The 18,527-nt window shown below is 52.7% G+C and overlaps 1 protein-coding gene across 1 annotated transcript in view; it reads right to left on the bottom strand.

The window, feature by feature from the left end:
- Positions 1-18,527, bottom strand: part of LOC135819352 (uncharacterized) — a 65,794-nt gene that overhangs the window by 1,828 nt on the left and 45,439 nt on the right. The window contains exon 4 of the mRNA XM_065332545.1: positions 99-17,616. Coding sequence (XP_065188617.1) covers positions 109-17,616 — 17,508 coding nt within the window. The 3' untranslated portion in view covers positions 99-108. The remainder of the gene's footprint in view (positions 1-98; positions 17,617-18,527) is intronic.

Below are 18,527 nucleotides of genomic sequence, written 5' to 3'. Positions count from 1 at the left end.
TGTCGTAGCTTAACGTTTCATCGACTTTCATGCTTGTACGCAATCATCAGACAAAAAGTGAATCCATAGTTTTCCTGAACAACCAAGAATGCTCTTACCTGCGGTAGGTCAGGATGTGAACGTGAGCTCCACAAGTTGACTGCCGTCTAGTATGTCGGTCAGCGGCGATGACAGCTCCTCTTCGCCAAGCTCTATGTCTTCGCCGTCCACAGAGAGGGCAGTGCAGGTATGACCAGGTCTCAGGTGTTCCGTTGCCAATCCAATCAGGTCGGAGAACACGGCCGTCATAGAAATTTGAAGCTGAACAATGCTAGCTGCATCACCAAGCAACTGCACTTTCACACTCAGCGTATTAGTGGTACTGTCAGCCGCGAGAGTAGTCGGGGCGATGATTTCAAATGTCTCTTCAGAAAGTGACAGAGTGTTGCTGGGCAGTCGAATGAAAGATGCCTCGACAGGTTGCAAGCGGTGCACACTAGCAAGAGCTGGCGCTTCGATGTAGAAATTAGACGTGTAGCCACTTGTCAACAGGCTGCTGATCATGGTGTCTTCATTTCCCTCTCCGTCATCTCCATCTTCATCGCTCTCTATCTCAATGTGCTCCGGTTGCTCAGAATCCAGAGACTGAGCGTAAAGTGAGTGCTGCTCAGATGGGCTCAGACCCAGGCTCTTGCAGAGACTGCTGTAGAACTTAGAGATGGAGGTTTTCGCAGGCACAAGCACTTCCTGTACAGTGCGTGGGTTATGCAACAGAGCTATCCTCACCCGGATTGTGCCATCTGTCTGTCCGACACTAGCATCGGCCATAGCTAGCTGCAGGCCATCAGACATTGCCATACCAGTCGCAGCAGCATTTTGCGGCACAGATAGCGACACATCACATTCCAATGGATGAGACGATGTGCCCAATGTCTCAACGCCAGGCAAGTCGTGATCCTGCTTGAGTTGCGTTAAAAACTCGAGCATGCTCATGGCAGTTGTTGCTGTTGTCTGGGTATTTATTAAGCTCTTCTGCTCCACCAGCAGAGAACATAGGGAACTTTCGGAAGAAGCAATTTGAGCTGCTAGCTTCAACAGTTCACCAGTTGCCACTGCCATGGGCACTGCAAACAAACCAAACTGCTCACTTGGGAACTTCAGCCGAACAACACAACAATCGGCATAGTCGAGCACGCCAATTCTTACAACAGCCCCGTTGTCCTCTCGTGGCAGGCGTGCAAGAGGCATGGCACCTGGAAGCCATATTCCACTGTCTGAAGCGACTCCGACAGGTCTCGATTGCTGGAAGTAGTGTGTGAGTTCCAGCAAGTGCGACGCCTTACCAAGCAGATGCTGCGCAGTGATGCTGTCCGCAGCTACCAATGTCAGGGCCTTGCTATCAGCTTGTTGCTCATGATCCTGTGCACGGATAGTCACGGTAAACACGTCCCGTCTTGTCTGTAAGGCTAGGTGAAGTGCAGGCTGAGGCAGCAGTGAGAGACTGGGTTCCAGTAGGGAGCTCTCTAGTAGCTCACACATAGTAGACGTGTCAATCAGAGAGGCCAACGCTTCCACTTCGGCAGTCAGTCTCAGCTGGCGAGACAGTTCCTTGACCAGATCTTTAACCGTGCGTTGGTGGACATCCACGGTTATGCTTGTCCTCAGCATTTGAAAGACACTCAGATCAATGACAACATTGTGCGGTGGCGCTGTTGCAACAAGCAGTGACATGCGGCACTCGTGGTTAGCAGGGGAGATACTCTGGGTAGTCGTGTACTGGTGTAAGATGGACATATCGGGTACCACCTGCTCAATTCCATCGCTAGGCTTCCAAGCCAACGCACTGTGAGGATCGCCCACAGAAAACCAGTCGTGCAGCTCTCGATGAAGCTGCTCAACACGTGTACACTTCACAAGCTCCAGAGTGACCTGACGCTGTCCGCACACCACTGTCGTGTCGCACATTGCACCAGCATCAAGGACAAACATGACCTGAGCTTCAGTGCAGTCTGCAGGCAAGCTGGACAGAGGTGGGTAGAAAGCAGAATTGGCACAATCCAGGAGACTACCAGCAAGGTAATCCTCTACTGCAGAGTGGAGCACACTTGATAGTGGCGCGCTGATACCAACCACATCGGAGAAAACAGCTACTAACTGACTACTACTTCCAGTGTGTAAGTGGAGTGCAGTCTCCTTGTGCGACTGGAGTAGACCTTGAAGGGACTCGTCAGTAAACACGACACCCTCATTGCTACATAGAATTGCACGGACGGGCGAGGTGAAGCCGAATAGACGCAGTGCGGTCGTGCACAACAGGGATAGAGAAGCGATATTCTCAAACTGTGCTTGCACGGTGCGCACCTGTGCACTGCTGTCCGCAGCAGCTCCGTGCAGGTGGAAGGTGACCTCGATGGTGTTCTCCGCCTTGACCACATAGTAGACACACAGATTCGTGGTGACGTGCTTGGCAGGATCCTCAGTGTCCTTCAGCACATACCCATTACAGTCGGCAATCAGGACCGTGCTTTCTTCCACCTCAAACGTCTTGCAGGCTTTCTGCAGAACCTTGCCACGAACACCGCCGTACTTGACGGGCTCCTGTTGCGAAGTGGAGTCACCACGAAGCACCAGCTGGCGGCGTGAGATTCCACGCGGGGCGTTGGTGATGGCAGAACATGGCATGGTTATCGGTAGCTCCTGTGTTGAAAGTGAGAGTCGGGGCATGTCAGACTGGGCCAGTGCCTGAACGTTCAGCTTCTTGCTCAGCTCCTGGTTGACTACTGTGGACTGTGGTTCTAGCTGCTCTTGTGTGTCACTCACATTTCCCCTGCTTGGCTGTAACACAACGATGCTCTCATCAAAGCCTGGCAACGTAGAGTGGGTCGGCGAGTAAAGACGTACTGTTGATCTCTCCCCTTGACTATCTTGCCCAGTTTGCCTGGAGTGGTCTTGCTCAATTACAGTAGAGGCAACAGCAGTGCCACCACTGCCAACCTCTGCACTGGAAGCAGTGCTAGTGCTGGTGACTTGTGCTGGGTCTTCATACTGATCGTGTGACGGGGACTCCATGCCTTCCTGTTCTTGGCTGGGTATGCTCAAACCCTCCAGCTCATCAAATTCATTCCACGAGTAGTCAACCTGAGCCTCGACTTCGAGCCACTTGGGGGCTTTGGGCTCTTCTCCATCCCATTCCAGCCACACTGCGCGTTCTTGTCGTCTCTCCACTTGCTTCTCTCGTGCCGTGCAGCCGTGCCTCACCAGCTTTGCCATCACTTCCTTCAGGTGCTGTCCACGAACATCATCCGGCAGCCGAGAGAGAACATCTCCCGCATCCAGGACATCAAGCACATCCAGTGTTTCCTTCAGGGAATTGCCCGGGTAGTTCTGCACATGGGGCACAGAGTCCTGAAGAACACTAAGAGCTTCATCAGCAATATCAATGATGCTCAGCAGAGCTAGCTCGCCCAACTGCTCGTAGAAGTAGTCGTCCAGTGCTTTTTCTACCTTCTCATCAAGGCTACTCTCCATTTTCTCCTTGAGCAAGTGTGGAATGCGCATGTAGAGATACTCATGCCCCGTAAGGTGCTCTTTGACAGCTGTGTACAGATCAACAATGTGGCACATTCGCACACTGTCTTGATTCGAGATGGCAGAGAGTGACTGCTTCGTTGCTGGCATCTGCTGCTGTTCAAGGAAGTCGTCCAGCCTCATCTGCCCGATTCTCTCCATTTCTGCATGCACGCCTTCGCGAGACTCTGACGTGGGCTTCAGCATCACGATTTCAGTGGACACTGTCACCAAGTGTTGCAGGACCTTGAGCGACTCTTGATAGTGCTGCCGCTTCAGTTCCTGGCTGATGGCAGCACGGCTATGATGGTCCAACTCTTGATGGAAGATCCTTGCTGGCAAGTCTGCGGCTAGTTGCTCCAAGTATAGTACGCTCTGCTCGGACTGTTCTTCGCGGAAGCGGAACTGAACGCGGAAGTTGGCTAGGTCAACGATGCGCGCACTGTTGACATACTGCTGCACCAGCGACTGCTCGATGGCAGCCAGGTTGAACTTAGACTGCCACACACCATCAGCATCCTGCACCAGTTGACTATGCATCAGGCAAGTCTGTTCCATGTCGTCGCTGGACACACGCAGAAGACCGGCACCATAGCTGGCCACCTGCAGCATTGAGATCTTATCTTCAAACTGGCCGGCTTGGAGACTGTAGCGCAATGCCTCGTTGCTGCCTTGGACTTTCACCTCCTGGCACTTAACCAAGAACAGGTCTTGGTGGCGGAGAATCTCCTGCATCACCCTGAAGAGAATGTCGCCTTCATCTTCAGCCTGCGTGCTGATCATGTAGTGAATAGGGTTGTCGTCATCCAGAGCCTCATACCTTACGCGCGTGCTACAAGCGCCAGGCTGCAGCGTGCCACCGATTCTGTTGTGGAATTTGTTGAAGCTCTCGAGTGCTTTCTTGAAGAACTTGCGGAGTCGGTCTTGATGCCGCCTGTTCTGGTTCAGCGTGGCAACAGCCTCCGAGAAACTGAATTTCTGTGATTCCGCCTCGGAGACATGACAGGCTAGGTAGCGATGGAGGAGCATGTAGAAGTTGGCAATGTCCGTGGCGTAGCGCAGCGACTGGAACGCCTCCAGATTGCCAAGCAGACCGTGCAGGACGGGATGAGCCGCGGCCTGGCTTGTGCCGAGTCTCGCAACAGCACCTTGCACATCCGCCATGCTCAGGCTAGGACGGTGTAGCTTTCTGAAAGCGGCCACCTGGTCGCCGTCAGATGTACCGCGCTGCAATCGCACACATATCAGATGCAGAGTGTGGTCGACGACTTCCTTTTGGAAGAACGCCTCAGACTGCTGACGTAAACCTACCGTTCTCTCATCGGCCGGGTAGAATGGCTTCAGCTGCTGTGCACTGGATGTGCTTTGAAGATGTAGCAGTCTTTCCAGCGACGAGATCACCATGCCCAGGCCACTGTCCGGGTTTAGTCGACTGTCATCGTGGTACAGGTGATAGTGAAGCTGCACGATGCGGTTCAGACAGAACTGGAGCGCCTGCTGCAGAAAGCTGCCGGCCCTGGGACACTCGGTCTGGACGTCACTCTCCGTCAGCACAGCCTCCAGTGTGTCCGCTGCAGTGTTACTCTGTGTAACGCCGTGCAGACAGAGGCCGGTGAATGTTAGCAGTGCGTTGAGATGCGTACCTAGTGGGGTTAGAGCAACGGGTATTGTTTGCGCGAAGCTAGCCAGATACGTTGGTTTACCATCATGATCAAACTGGCAGCAGCAGTCAATGCGAACGCCAGTCGGATTCGGATCAATGTAGCCACGATAGTTCACAGCACCAAATAGCAGTGTCTTGTGGAAATCACGAGGTGTGTAGACACAAGTCGTGAGATGATTGCCAGGCTGGCCAGTAGCAAGGATGTATGCCAAGCAGTGGACGATGATGTCTCGTGCGTACTGCAGCTCCGGTGTTGGGCACTTGCCCTCCTTGAATATTGCTTGAAGATCTGGAACTGCAACAGTACATCCACGGCACAGCAACCGAAGGCTGTCACGCAGCAACGGAGTCAATGGCAATGCTTGGCCCAAGGTCTTCACCCTATCCATTTCCTTTTCCATGAAGTAATCACGGTACACCTTCAGGAAAATGAACATGGAGGCGCAGTGGCGGGATTCCATGTTAGGGATGAGCTTGGGTGCATTTGGCCTGCTGTGTTGCGTATACCACTCTTTGATGGCTTTGAAGTTGTTATCGGCTGCCACGCTTGCTTCAAACATGCTAGAGAATTCCTGGTACTTGTCATGCGTGCCTGGCAGCTTGTCATCTTCCCTGGCCGCACTGCTGACTTGCATGAAGACAAATGTATTCTGACTGAAACTGACACTGCCGCCAACCATCTGCAAACACTTCGCCACCCAGTCTCCGTCGAACATTTTGAGCAGTCGGATCAAGGTCTGCGCAGGATGCGTGGACAGAAGACGGGACACCAGGAAGGAAAGCCAGGCATCGCATTTCGCATGCTTGCCACACAAGCTGTTCAGTAAAGGTTTCAGCGCGGCTACCTTACCCTCAACATCGTCAGCCGACTCTGGCCCGCCCGGTGCCTCCACCAGTGAAGCGATTTTCGTGGCTGCTGCACTGAACGCAACCCGTGTGAACGCAGCAAAGCGGAGCATCAGACCAGGACTAAAGTTCTGCGCTGTTATCGTGCTGCCAGCTGGATCGGCATCGGTCACGCGATCGTTGAACTCGATGTGTCGCTTCTCCTGCTGCTGGCACATGAATGAGTAGAACACATGGGCGAGTTGCATGCTAAGGATGCCTTTGATCACCTCGGGCCGTGCGGGCAATGCTGCTTCTGGAAAGTCTATTGGAAGATACAGGCCCGGTATGTAGATGCTAGCACTGAACTCCTGCTCAAGGCATCTCGGAGCCGCATCACGGAGCAGTTCCTTGCTGACTTGATCCTCTAGGAAGATGCACAGCACGTCATCCCGAGCACCCAACTGTTTCTGCTGAGTGGTGATCATCATGAAGAGCTGTGTGGCTGTTTCAAACGTCATCTTCACCTTCTCCTCAGCTGTCTGGTTGATTGCCTGAAGCACGTAAGTTAGCTCTTTGCTACTCTCACACTTCAGCAGAGAGTGCATTATCCACTTCAGATATTCCAGATACAGGCTAGTTCGGTCTGCTTCATCACATTTGCCGGATAGTGTGCTGACAATCTGCTTGACAATGTCCAATGGTGTGGTAAGGCCTTCTGATTTGAGCCGTGAAATGGTCTCCAGAAGCGCCCGCACTGCATCATCGGTTTCGCATAGCGTGTGCGAGCCAAAGAAGATGTCTGTCGCAACCATCAAGCGTAGCAAGGGAGTTTGGGTGGAGTATACTCTCTGCACCGCATTGAAGAAGTCTTCCTGGATTCCATCTCGTTCATTGGACAGCCGTGCTGCGTTGGTTGGCTTGAAGAACTCGGTAATGAATCGATAGCTCTGCCGCCACCTTGTCATGTAGCTCCACCATTCATCAGTGCCCAGGCGTTGCTTCAGGCTGGTCAAGTGGCTCCACAAATTCCGGAACAGACACTCCGCAAACTGGTCCAAGTAGCTGTCAGTTGTAGTCTTTTGACTCAGGACATACTGATCGGCATCAAAGTCTCCGGGTTCTAGAAGGTGCTCAAGAGCTCCGGAACCGTGCAGAACTAGCAGCACGTCCGAGCGTTCGTCCATGTGCAGGACATAGTGCATGTGCGAAAGTCGATAGCAGTCCTCCGGCGCACTCTCCTTGTGCTCCTTGAACTTCAGTGTCAAGTAAATCTTGGCGGTTTTCACAGCCTTCATGCTACCAGTCCAGTTGCACACAGTGGCTATCAGGTCTGTCATGTATTTGTCCATCAGGTCTTCACACTCAATCAGCTGACTCAGACACTCATCGTTCTTCACGCGTTTGTGCAGCAGATCACAAGCCGTCGGCTCTTCCATATCAATGTTCCTGATGAACGACTCGACACGGTGCTTCCACTGAGCGAACAGCGGCGTTTCCACCACCCGACCAGCACAGGAGATGGAGCAGAGGTGCTGGTTGTAGCTGCGCTCATCCTGCACCGTCATGCGCGGGATCAGACCCAGCAGTGTCCCGAGCGTCGCCTCTGGCACCTGGCTGCGGATCAGCGTTGCCAATCCGAAATCCTTGCACAGCGTGACCATCACCTTCTGGAAGATATTCTCCAGCTCCGGTCGCATATGCATCTCCACCAGATCAGCGAAGCTAAAGAAGGACTTTCGCTGAGCAACATGCTTTGCCAGTCTGTCCAGAAGCTGGAACGAGCGCTGAGGCGTGAATCGATGGAAGAGACGTCGGCCAATGTGCTTGAGAATGGACGGATACTGGTTCAGGATGAATGTGACTGTTCTCGACCGCTCAGATAGGCTGGATGCGGTTAGGCCAGAGCCCGGAGAAAGTCTTCCGCTTGGTGTGTAAAGCGGAATGAGGTCACGTGGTTCCAATGATGACACAATGTCTGCTGGAGTGTTGATATTGCCTAATCGGCTACAGAAGACGCGAGACAGGTCCTCCTTGATGTTCATTAGCCCGTGCTCCAAGGAGGCAGCTAGGTACTCAGATTCTCTGGCTTCATCAACATCATCAGAATGCTGTTCATTTCCCTTGGGCGACCTAGCTAAGCCATGCAGGGCACACGACTTGGCCAGAGCTTTGACGTTCATCAGAGGCACGTTGACACCACCCGGCAAGTCCATGAAACAGCAGTCCCAGCCGTCTAGAAGAGGACACGGGTACGCCCGCTTGGAGCTGGGAATGTACAGCGGAGAGTGCAGCAGCAGGACAAAGCTTTTCACAGGCACGTTTACAGACGAGCAGCGCAGGGATACCGCGGCTTCGTTGATGAGATGCTTGAATAGGGCTATGGACATAGCTGACGAAACGCCGTTTGATGTGTCCACCAAGAGAATGGCACACGTTTTCTGCGACTTGACAAATTTCTCCAGGAAGACCTCAGCCTCACTGCATTTGCGGAACGTACTCGTATCTGCTATCTCTAGCTTGGTTGCAGTTTCAATGCCAAAGTACTCACTCGGCTGGCCAGCCAGCCGAGATACAGCCAGCGATGAGCGCGTATAGATCATGAACTTATTGACACTGACAATCCCGCTGGCTACCGCTGACATACTATGCGATTGATGCAGGGCGCGCTTGTTGATCACCGAGATGATGTGCTGCAAACTGAAGTGCTCCAAAATGTCGAAATAGATAGTCAAATACGCGGCCGGGTCATTCAGTGTGTTCAGACCAAGAACAAAGTGCTCCGGAGGCAACAGCTGCAAAAGGCGTGCGCACAGAGATCGCACGGAGAGCTGTGCATCGTCGACCACCGATGCCTTGAACTGCTCGCGTACTTCCGCAGTGCATGACGTGACAGGCACAAAGGTGAATCGGTCGTTGACCGTGCTGTGCAGGTGAGACATCATCAGCGTGTTCGGAGTCAGCTCCATATTGCAGCCGTAGAAGTTGCGTGACCCAATTTGCTCCATGAACCCTTTGCATCGATCGCGGATGACGGCAATGGTGCTAAGTTCGCTGGGATCCACCTTGTTGAGTGCGTACTTCATGGCGTCCATTGGTCGCAGCACAAACTTGGAAAATCGACTCAGGAACGGCGTGGACGAGACTTCCATTTCGGTGTGTTTGAGTATGACCACGCATTGGAAGTGCGGGTTGACACGGCACAGATACGTAGTGGCACCGACGGCAATGTCCGCGTAGATGTGCCGGCCACCATCGTTGTGAATGACTCGGAACGTCTGGTTCAGCAGCTCGTACAGACTGCCGTGAACACGACGTGTTTCAACGAGCACAATGGTGCAGTCCATTTCCAAGAAGCGGCGGATTCTGGCCAGGATCTCTGCACTGTGCAGCTCATCTTCATCCCCAGGCAGGTTGCTCATGTGTATGACATGCGTCTTGTGGCTATCCACCAGGCTCATCTTCCGCATGACGTCCAGCGCTGTGTAGTCGTCCGTTGGGTCGATGATCATGCGGAAGCGCGGGGCCAGCGGGTGACCGGTTCTGAGGAACTCCTGTTCGTCAACATGTTGATTGGCCACGTTGATATCTCTCAGTATCTTCACAGTGTTGCGAAGACTGAACCTTCCATCGCTGATGTTAGTGGGATAGTTATCCACATGCCTGGCAACAGCGCTGAAGAACATATCCGCCAGCCGACAGAAGTCATCCGGATTCACCATTCCACCAAAGTTCTCCTCCAGAGCTTCAAGCAAGATGTTCGGATTTCGCGGGATCTGCCTTTTGTTGCGGAGGAGCTGATTGCGGTAGTGATGCCGAAGCAAGTAGATCAGGTCTTGGTGATGGAAGAGCTTGGCGAACGCTGCGTCTCGGGTCACGTCCTGATATCCCTCGCACAGGCCAGTGATGTACAGCTGCTCGTCGTTACTGGCGCTATCCTCACCAGCCTGTGGGCCTCCTCGCTTGATGCAGCCAAGTGCCAGCACCACCAGGTCCTTCAGGTCGGCTTGTGAGCGATACAGCGTTACCATCCGATTGGCATTGGCTGCATCAAACCAGTGATTATACAGAGCAACAAAGGCTACTTTGCAGTCATCCAGATACGGGCGGAGAACTTTGAGCACCATCTTGCTCTTCTCCTTTGTGGGTAGTCCAGCCTCATCAAGGAAGACAACACAGTGGGTGGACACCTTGGGCTGCTGTGCTCCAGCTTCACTGACAACTTCCTCCACTACAGGTTCGTTGTTGACGAACTTCACATGGCTCCGGCGCACATTCTCCCACTCTTGGCTCGCCTGCTGGTTGTAGAAGTTCTGTCTCTCGATTGCATTGTCAAATACACTGGCCACCTGCTCTGAAGTGGACTGCTCTGAGCAATGGTAGAAGAAAGAGTCAATCGCCACAAACTGCTTACAGAAAGGCCTGATTGAGCGCTCACCGCGGAGGTTGTTTTTGACAATGTGGAAGCTCAGTGTCTTGGACGAGCCTGGCTGACCGACTATTCCAAGAGGGATGCGTGTCTGGATGCACGCCACTGTGCAGAAGATGTTCTCCTTCAGAGCTTCGGTAAGGGCAACGCCTTCCGGCAAGCTGAAGTGCTCGCGTGTCACAAAGTCGTTGATCATGTCGTCGATGTTCGCTTGCAACGCATACACACCCTCGTACTGTGGATCAGAGCACTTAGGGCACGCTGCAAGCAGATCAGCCAGCTTGTGCATGTGTGCCTGTGCTATATCTGTTTGGTCGCTGTGCAGATAGTGCTGGAAACCGGAACGGCAGACACCATGAGATATGCTGCTGCGGTCATTGATTGGCTCGCGCGGCAGCCGGAAGTAGTAGACCACAGCGATAGCCAAGGAAATGCTCTTCTTCAGCACTGTATTGACATTCATGATGGCAGCATAGCTCTGTTGCTTCTGTCGTTCTTTCATCAAGTTCTCTTCGACGTGCCAGAAGAACGGAATCAGAAGGAACACTCGCTGAATATCACGCTGGCTGACTGAACTGTTGCCAAGGAACAATATACAGTACTGGTGGGCACGGAGCAGAATGGACGCAAATGCCTTCTTCAAGTCCAGACTGAATTCAACGATAGTACGGTCTGTCTTCACAATGAGATTCTTCTGAATGTCAATCTTAGCCACAATGTATTCCTTCAGCTCCTGCTCCGTGCTCAAACTGCCATAGACCCACTTCAGCTGGTTCATGACTTCCGGCAGATCATGGACGAAGTACACCTGGCGAAATGCGTCGATGAAATCTGCGTTTGCATCATGCTGCTGCCCAGCTGCAGAGGGCATTGCTGGTGTTGATGAAGCAACAGCCCGGCCGGCAGGCTTGGCAAGGCTTGGATTGATAGCCGAGATGAAGAAGATGTTGTCTTCAATGGGCTTGCCATCTAGCATTCTGTCAATGAGCATCTCCTTGAAGACACCGAGACAGCTGGAAGTGTTCACCTCATCAAAGAACACTACAACCTCTTGGTCAGGACATCGCGCTGCTAGAACCCTCGGCGCCTCCATGAACGCCACCAGAGCCTGTTTTGAGATACCTGGATGGATGAGAAGCTTGAAGAAGAGGTTTTCAATGGGACTGGAGACATAGGACGATAGTAGCTCTGCACTTTCCACAGCTGAAAGGCTGCTCTTCTCACGCAACTCATTCACAGTTGCGACTGGCTTGAGGATGGGAAACCTCTTCAACCACACCTCCACTTGATTGGACAGGCCATCGATTGCAGTTTTGCGTGTCTCGTCGTCCAAATGATCTTCCAAAAGCTCTCTCCAAAACGTGCCCAGCTGTTCTGGGGTATGAAACCTTTCGTGATTAAGGCGCTCCTCTTGTTCTGCAGCAAGATGCTTCTGCTGTGGATAGGTTTCATTTTCATTACCAGCGAACCACAGACGTGACTCCTTTTTCATTGTCTTCCAGAGGCCACCAAAAACAAGCTTACAAATCCAACCACAGCAACGGGAGATGGGTCTTGGTGCACTCTCCCGTTCTGCGCTGTACGCTGCTTCATAGTTCATGAACTTGGTGTACATCTCAAGAAGAAACGTCTTTCCAACTCCCGTTTCTCCTTCTATGATCAGAGGAAGACGGGCCTTCTTGCGTTCATTGATCAACAGTAGCTTGTACATAAAGTCTCTGGTCAAGACGAACTGCTTCTGATCGAGTAGGTATTTGATTCTGTCCTTGGGCAGACCAAACGCCCAGCTCAGGTAGCCAGCCGGTTCCGACTCCATTTCCGGTTCGATTGCCAGCAGTGCCTTCTCCTTTCCGTCACGCCGCAGCAGCATTGTACTGCTGACAGGGAGCTCTGCACGTTCAGGCGGCTCCAAGGTAGCAAAGCTTCCACCAGTGGGATCAGCGATCAGGAAGTACTGCTTGCACTTCTGCCACATGCACTCAAGACCGCGTGTGCCAAGATAGTGGGCCTCTCTCATGAAGTGCAACAGTGCCTTGGTGGCCAAGTTCCAGTACATGAACGACACGCTGGTCACGAAGACTGTTCTGTTGAAGAGCTCCAGCCGATCATACAGGTAGCGCAAGAACGCCATCTGGTGCATCTTGGTAGAGTTGGTCAACTTTATGTCCGAGAATAGACGCTGCAACTGAACTCGGCACTCATTGTCGTCCAGCACTTCTGCCTTGGCAATCTGCCACATCTCGTCGCCTTGATCAGCTAGGCCAACAGGTGGATCGAGTCGTCCTTGATAGTAGCATGTCAGTATGGCTGCCATGCGCCGCTCCTGCTGACCAATATGAATGGGGTTGTTCATTTCCGTGACAGTGTGGAACTCAGACAGCAGGCTGATCATAGGGTAGTCTCTCTTAGCCAGAGATTCGCAGGTTGCGTTGGGATCGTCCTTGTCTTCACAGTGAGGTATCTCCACGAACCATTTCCAGGAGGAAGACTGCGGTAGGGTGAACAGTGCTGAGAACTCTGGGTCACCCAGTGTACCGCATACAATCAGTTCAAAGAAGACACGATTGATATAGTCCATGTCGACATGGCTCAAAAGATTGAAGAACACTGCGGATTTATTGTCCAGTGCAGACAGTTTTCTGATCACGTTGGACGTGTCTCCTGAGCCAGCAACAGCCACAGTGGCAGCCATAGTGCCAGGGTCGCTCCGAAGCTGGTTGACGATGTAGTGTGATTTGCCGCTGCCTGACCTACCTACAACAGCAGTCAGCTCTGGCCGCGATTGACCGTGTCCGAGAAGAGACTTCAGACAGTCGGAGAGCGCACGAATGGGCTGAGAGGCCAGCTGCAGACTAGTCACGTACGACTGAGGCCACCAGGAGCAGATAGTCAGATCCAGACAGATGTAGTAGACCACGCTGTTGAAGGTGGGATCAGTGTCGAACTGATGCTGCTGCTCGAGCAGTAGACTACGTTCATTGTAGCCCAGTAGCTCCACTCCCACCATGGCGAATATCAGCTGCGGGAACGCTGCAATCCGCGTGAAGAACGCCTGCAGTTCGCTGTTGCTTGTGCGCTCAGAGCAGAATAGGACCTGTCCAGTGCACGGCAAACAGTTGTGTTTGTACAGGAAGATGGTGCAGAGCAGCAGAAGGGTGTTGCTCAGATTACCCTTGCTGGCGTCCGTCCGCTCGGCAGCACAGATATACTGCTTGCCCTGCTGGCTGGGTAGCCTGGTCTCACGGAGTACCAGTTCCGTCTCCAAGAGACGTCGGAACATTTGCATAATGCGGTTGTTGTCGGTGCTTCTCTCTTCCATGGACTTGCTGATGCAGTCAGCCAAATCACAGCCTTCCTTGATCTGTGCAATGTTTGACAGAGATCGGACATAGTTGCTCACCAGCTTAGCTGCTATATTGACAATGTCCTCGCGTCGTGCGTCTTGCTCCAAGTTGATGTCGGCCAACTTGAAGATGGCAGTCTCACGCATGCTCCGTCCGGTGCAAAGTTGTTGTGGTGCTTGGCCCCCAGTCTCAGGCGTGTACAGTGCAAGAATGGTGGCGATGTCCTTGTTTGTAAACAGGCGGAGCAAGCGGCATTGTCTGCGCACTTCCGCCAGCTTCTTCGACCAATCGGATAGTTGATCCTGCAGCTCTGCAGCCTTTGTCTGCAATCCTTCCTTGTCCAATGAAAAGGTTACCAAGCAATTCTGGTACTCAGGGTGACCTTCCTCCTCATGTTGGAACAGCAGCTCAATGACTTCGTCCACCACGACTAGCATGTTGGCAAAGTCGTTGGCCATGTGACCGATGGTCTGGCTCTGTCCCTGTGCCGTGATGTCGTTCTCTCCCTGCATGGAGCGCAGGTACTGCAGGTTGCTGCGGAAATCTTTCACTTCTCGCTCCTTCATGACACCGCTGTGTCCGTGACGCTGCTGTTCACCGCTGGCCGGCTGCTGAGTCATCTCGCTTGAGTACTGATACGAGAAGGAGAAAACAGAGGAGCTGCATGACATGGCGCCAAGCTCTACCGTTAGATTGCCTCCAGAGGAAAGCTTGGTGAGCTGATCGATGGTGGTCTCAGTGGCACTGGCAATAGCCTTCTTGAACAGTTCGGCGATACAGTCCATCTGTTCATTGCAGGTCTTCACATTGTGCAGGTTGACACGGATGTTGGCCACAGCCTGCAAAATAGCCCTCAGCGGTTTCTTCTGGCTCAGCAGGAAGAATGGACTCATGATCTTGTGCGTGTCTAGCAGTGACAACAATAGGTTGTTGTTGAACGAGTCACGCTGCATGCGCATGTTCAGGTGGTATACCTTCACCTGGAATTCTCGTCGGCCATCGTCCGAGTGGTAGTCAGTCGCAAAGAAGTTGCGGATGTTATCACAGTTGCCCGACGCCATTTCCTTGAAGAGCTTGAAATGGTCGGCTTGTAGCCCGTCAAACAGCTGATACAGTGTCTCGTACTCCTGAGCAAAGCTTGCCAGCGTGCTCTCGTCGGAGATGGAAGTGCCAAGACGTTCCAGGTATAGCATGTCGGAATCGCCGTCGTCTACGATCCCCATGTCGCTCAGCACATTCTTGATGTCGCTGACGTGTCCATTGCGCAGGTGCTCAATGATGGCAACGGCCACAGTGATGTGTCCGGCACTGCTGCCGTGCCGTTGGAAGCGCTGGTATGGCGGGTACGCCTGGATCAAGGCCAGCTCTTCCGTCAAGTTGACGTCTTGCAAGTTCTCCAGGATGCGTCGGATGATGCGATACTTGGATATGCCGTTCAGCAGGTTTGTGAACGTGCCGTGGGCTTGCTTGATTGCATTGCGAATACGCCTGACCCAGGCTCTATCTTGCATGGAAGAACTGCTGTCGTACTCTGTATGGCTCTTGTCATCGAAGATCTTGCTGTTGCCGCTGAAGTAGAGGATGAAGTGCACCAGCGATTCGGGGCAGTCACTTGCCAACTGGTCACGCAGCGGTTCGCCAAAGCGTTTCCACACTTCGTCAACACGCTTCTCCATGACGCAGAGTGTTGCGGTGCTGCTGGTCGAGAGTACATCGAGGTCATGCGCAGCATCACCTGCATTCGGAACAGATCTGCTATGAAGCCAATCCGCCAGTTTCTGATTCTTCTTCATGCGCTGGATGACGTCATCCGGATTGGGCAGGCGTGGAACGCGCTCCAATCCGCACGCAGCGAACATAGTGTTGAGGGTAGAAAGTGACTCCGATAGACGATTGTACTCTGCTTTGGTGTAGCTGCGGTCTATCATGCTAATCTGAAGCCGGTCAAGCTCTGAGACAGCGCTAACATAACCGGACATTCGGTTCCTTGCCCAAGACGTGGCCTGGCTTTGTTGCGAGTAGACGTGCGAGCACTTCAGGATGATGCTGTCCACTCCAGTGACCGCCCAGATCGGGTCAAAAACCTGCAGAACATCCAGCACCATTGAATAGAAGATGGCTTCCAGTGTAGCTGGCTCACTGCGGCTCTGCCAGACCTTCTTTGGCATGGAGACAATCTCAGCGTATCCAGCAGCGATGGAAACTCCGTTCTTGAGAAGACTAGCCAGGTGATTGCGAGCAGAATAGCAGTAACCCATCCACAGGAGAGTTGAGGCGCTGTCCGGTGAAACGCGTATACGCCGGTCGGTTGTCAGATTGAGCACATCCACTGCCTCCTGGAGGAACTCCTTCACAGAAGATTTCTCCGAGAATCTCATATTGGCAAGGACGCTGGCTGCTGAAGATGGCACATCGGTTGAAAATCCTCCAAACTGACTCAGCAAAGGAGATGAATCGATGATTCCCACTGTGTTCCGAATGTCACTTCCAAATTTGGCATGCAGGTTGAGAATGACCTCTGGGTACTCCTTGATCAGTGTGTTCTTCGACTGTTTCGCTACTGCATCCAGCAAGTCCATTACCTGCGAGCGTCTCTTGTATTCCTGACGAGACTCGTTGACTTTCAGGCGAGCGTCTCCTTTCAGGAAGGTGATCGAGAGAATGATACCAGCGCTCAGTGCACTGCGATTGGCTGTGCTCGAAGTGATCGTCCTCAGCAGCTGATCAACTGTTGGCTTCACACCATTCTGGAAGCAGTAGTCAACTAAGCCATTGTTGATGGTCAGAAAACCGTCGATGTTATCTGCCTGGCTCAGATTCGTAACAGCCTGGTTGGCCGCTCTTGCCGCCATGTCGAAATCAAGACCGAGTTGCATGGCGTTGAAGAATTCCAGGGCGATCTCCGGACCAATGCTGGTGGATGCGTGGGCAAGAACGAAGGGCAGTACTTTGCGCCTGGCTGTGCTGTGGCGACTGATGTGATGAAGAAACGCCTTTACGTTCTCTCTAGACTCGTGCAGCTTGAGAACCACCAGTTTGGTCCAGATGAGAACGGCGGTGCTCTCGTCCATGTTGTGTGAGTTGTACAGCTGCCCAACACACGCCAGCAGGGCTTCTGCGTCCAGCGGAATGGAGAAGAAGTGGTCGAGTTCCTTTGCGGCAAGAACAGAGAGGAAGGTATGGCGAGCCCTCGCGGTTGATTTCCAGACCAACGCCTCCATGTGGCGCAGCCACCTTCCTTCCAGTCTCCAGTCAAACACAGTGCCCATCCAGAAGTCCAAAGCAATCAGCGAGACAATGAGATAGACGTTCGTCTCCCGGCAGTGACCCATCAGGCTGGTGGTGACTTTTGAGATCAGGTCGCGACGTCGGCCGAAGCACTGTTGAAAGTCACGTCCACAGGCTGTCAAGTCCCCAGCTGCTGGTCCCAAGATTTCACGGTCAAAACCTTCCTGAAGGCATGTGGACACTTCGTTACACTGTTCCACAAAGGACTTGTACTCCTTAGAGGCTAGGACACCGTGAACAATTAGGCGCTGGGTGATCTCCACCAGGATGATCGTGATGAGTTTGAAGCACTGATGAAGGTCGTCCGTTCGCTTAATGAACATGCTGCTCATCCTGCAGATTTCACGAATGCCGGTGGCCCCTTGCAGGTTGTGAGCCTTGAAGACGTTGTGCACATCTAGCACACATACGTCTCCATTCTGGTAGAAACTCTGCAGTAGAGCGTTATATTCGCTGCAGATGACTCTGCTGCGGCTCCGACCTCCTAGGAATCCAAAGAAACTCAGTAAGGCGTTGGTACCCTGTAGCAGAGGACATGAAGAAGAAAGAAAGACTTTGGAGCGTGTCATTGTCTCTTAGAGAATAGCACACACGCATGCATGCACGCACGCACGCACACACACACACACACACATACACACACATATACGCATGCGCTAGCATACACGCATCCATGCATTCATGTGTACGCGCACGCACACACACACACACACACACACACACACACACACACACACACACACACACACTTGTACTTGTACTTGCTCACTGCCAAAACTGGTCACGTGGGTCTCCCCGGGAGAGGGGAGAGAGACTCACAAGGAATCTTGGAAGATGACTCAATTGGCTATTGAACCGCCCAACGGCCGACACCCCCTGAAATCCCCAAACTAGGGTGGACTTGAAAATGATCCCACCTATGGGCTCACCACACCTCAGTAAGTGGGTGAGGACAAGGTGCAGAAAAAGGATTGACGGCATCAGGGTATCCGTCCCGGGATCCAACTGCAGTTACCCCTGCCCCCAGTAAAGGTAATACTTGCTACTAGTGTGGGGTGCTAAATCAGAGTGGATTTGATATAAGGTTCACTAGCACCATTGATTACATCAGCCTCACTGGGAAAGAGAGAGAATGTGTCATCAACATAAAGATCATAAATCATGGGCCAGAGTTGATCAGGAGTCTGTGCCTCACAGTAACCCAGGAAGATGTTGGCAAATATGGGTCCCAAGGGTGAGCCCATCGCCACCCCGTCGATTTGCTTATACATGTTGTTGTTGAAGCTGAACTCTACATCCGTGGAGGCTTTGTATAGAACTTCTGAAGCTTGCGTAATAGATTTTCTTCAACCTCTGGGGGAATGAGATCACTGCGGTGTAGAGCCTCCAGACAGATATCAATAGTTTCCACGATGGGTACATTGGTGAAAAG

This window comes from Sycon ciliatum, chromosome 6 (genome assembly GCF_964019385.1).
Source record: "Sycon ciliatum chromosome 6, ocSycCili1.1, whole genome shotgun sequence".
Taxonomy (NCBI): Eukaryota; Metazoa; Porifera; class Calcarea; order Leucosolenida; family Sycettidae; genus Sycon; species Sycon ciliatum.
Note: the sequence above shows the minus strand (reverse complement) of the source record. Positions and strands in the feature narration are given on the sequence as shown.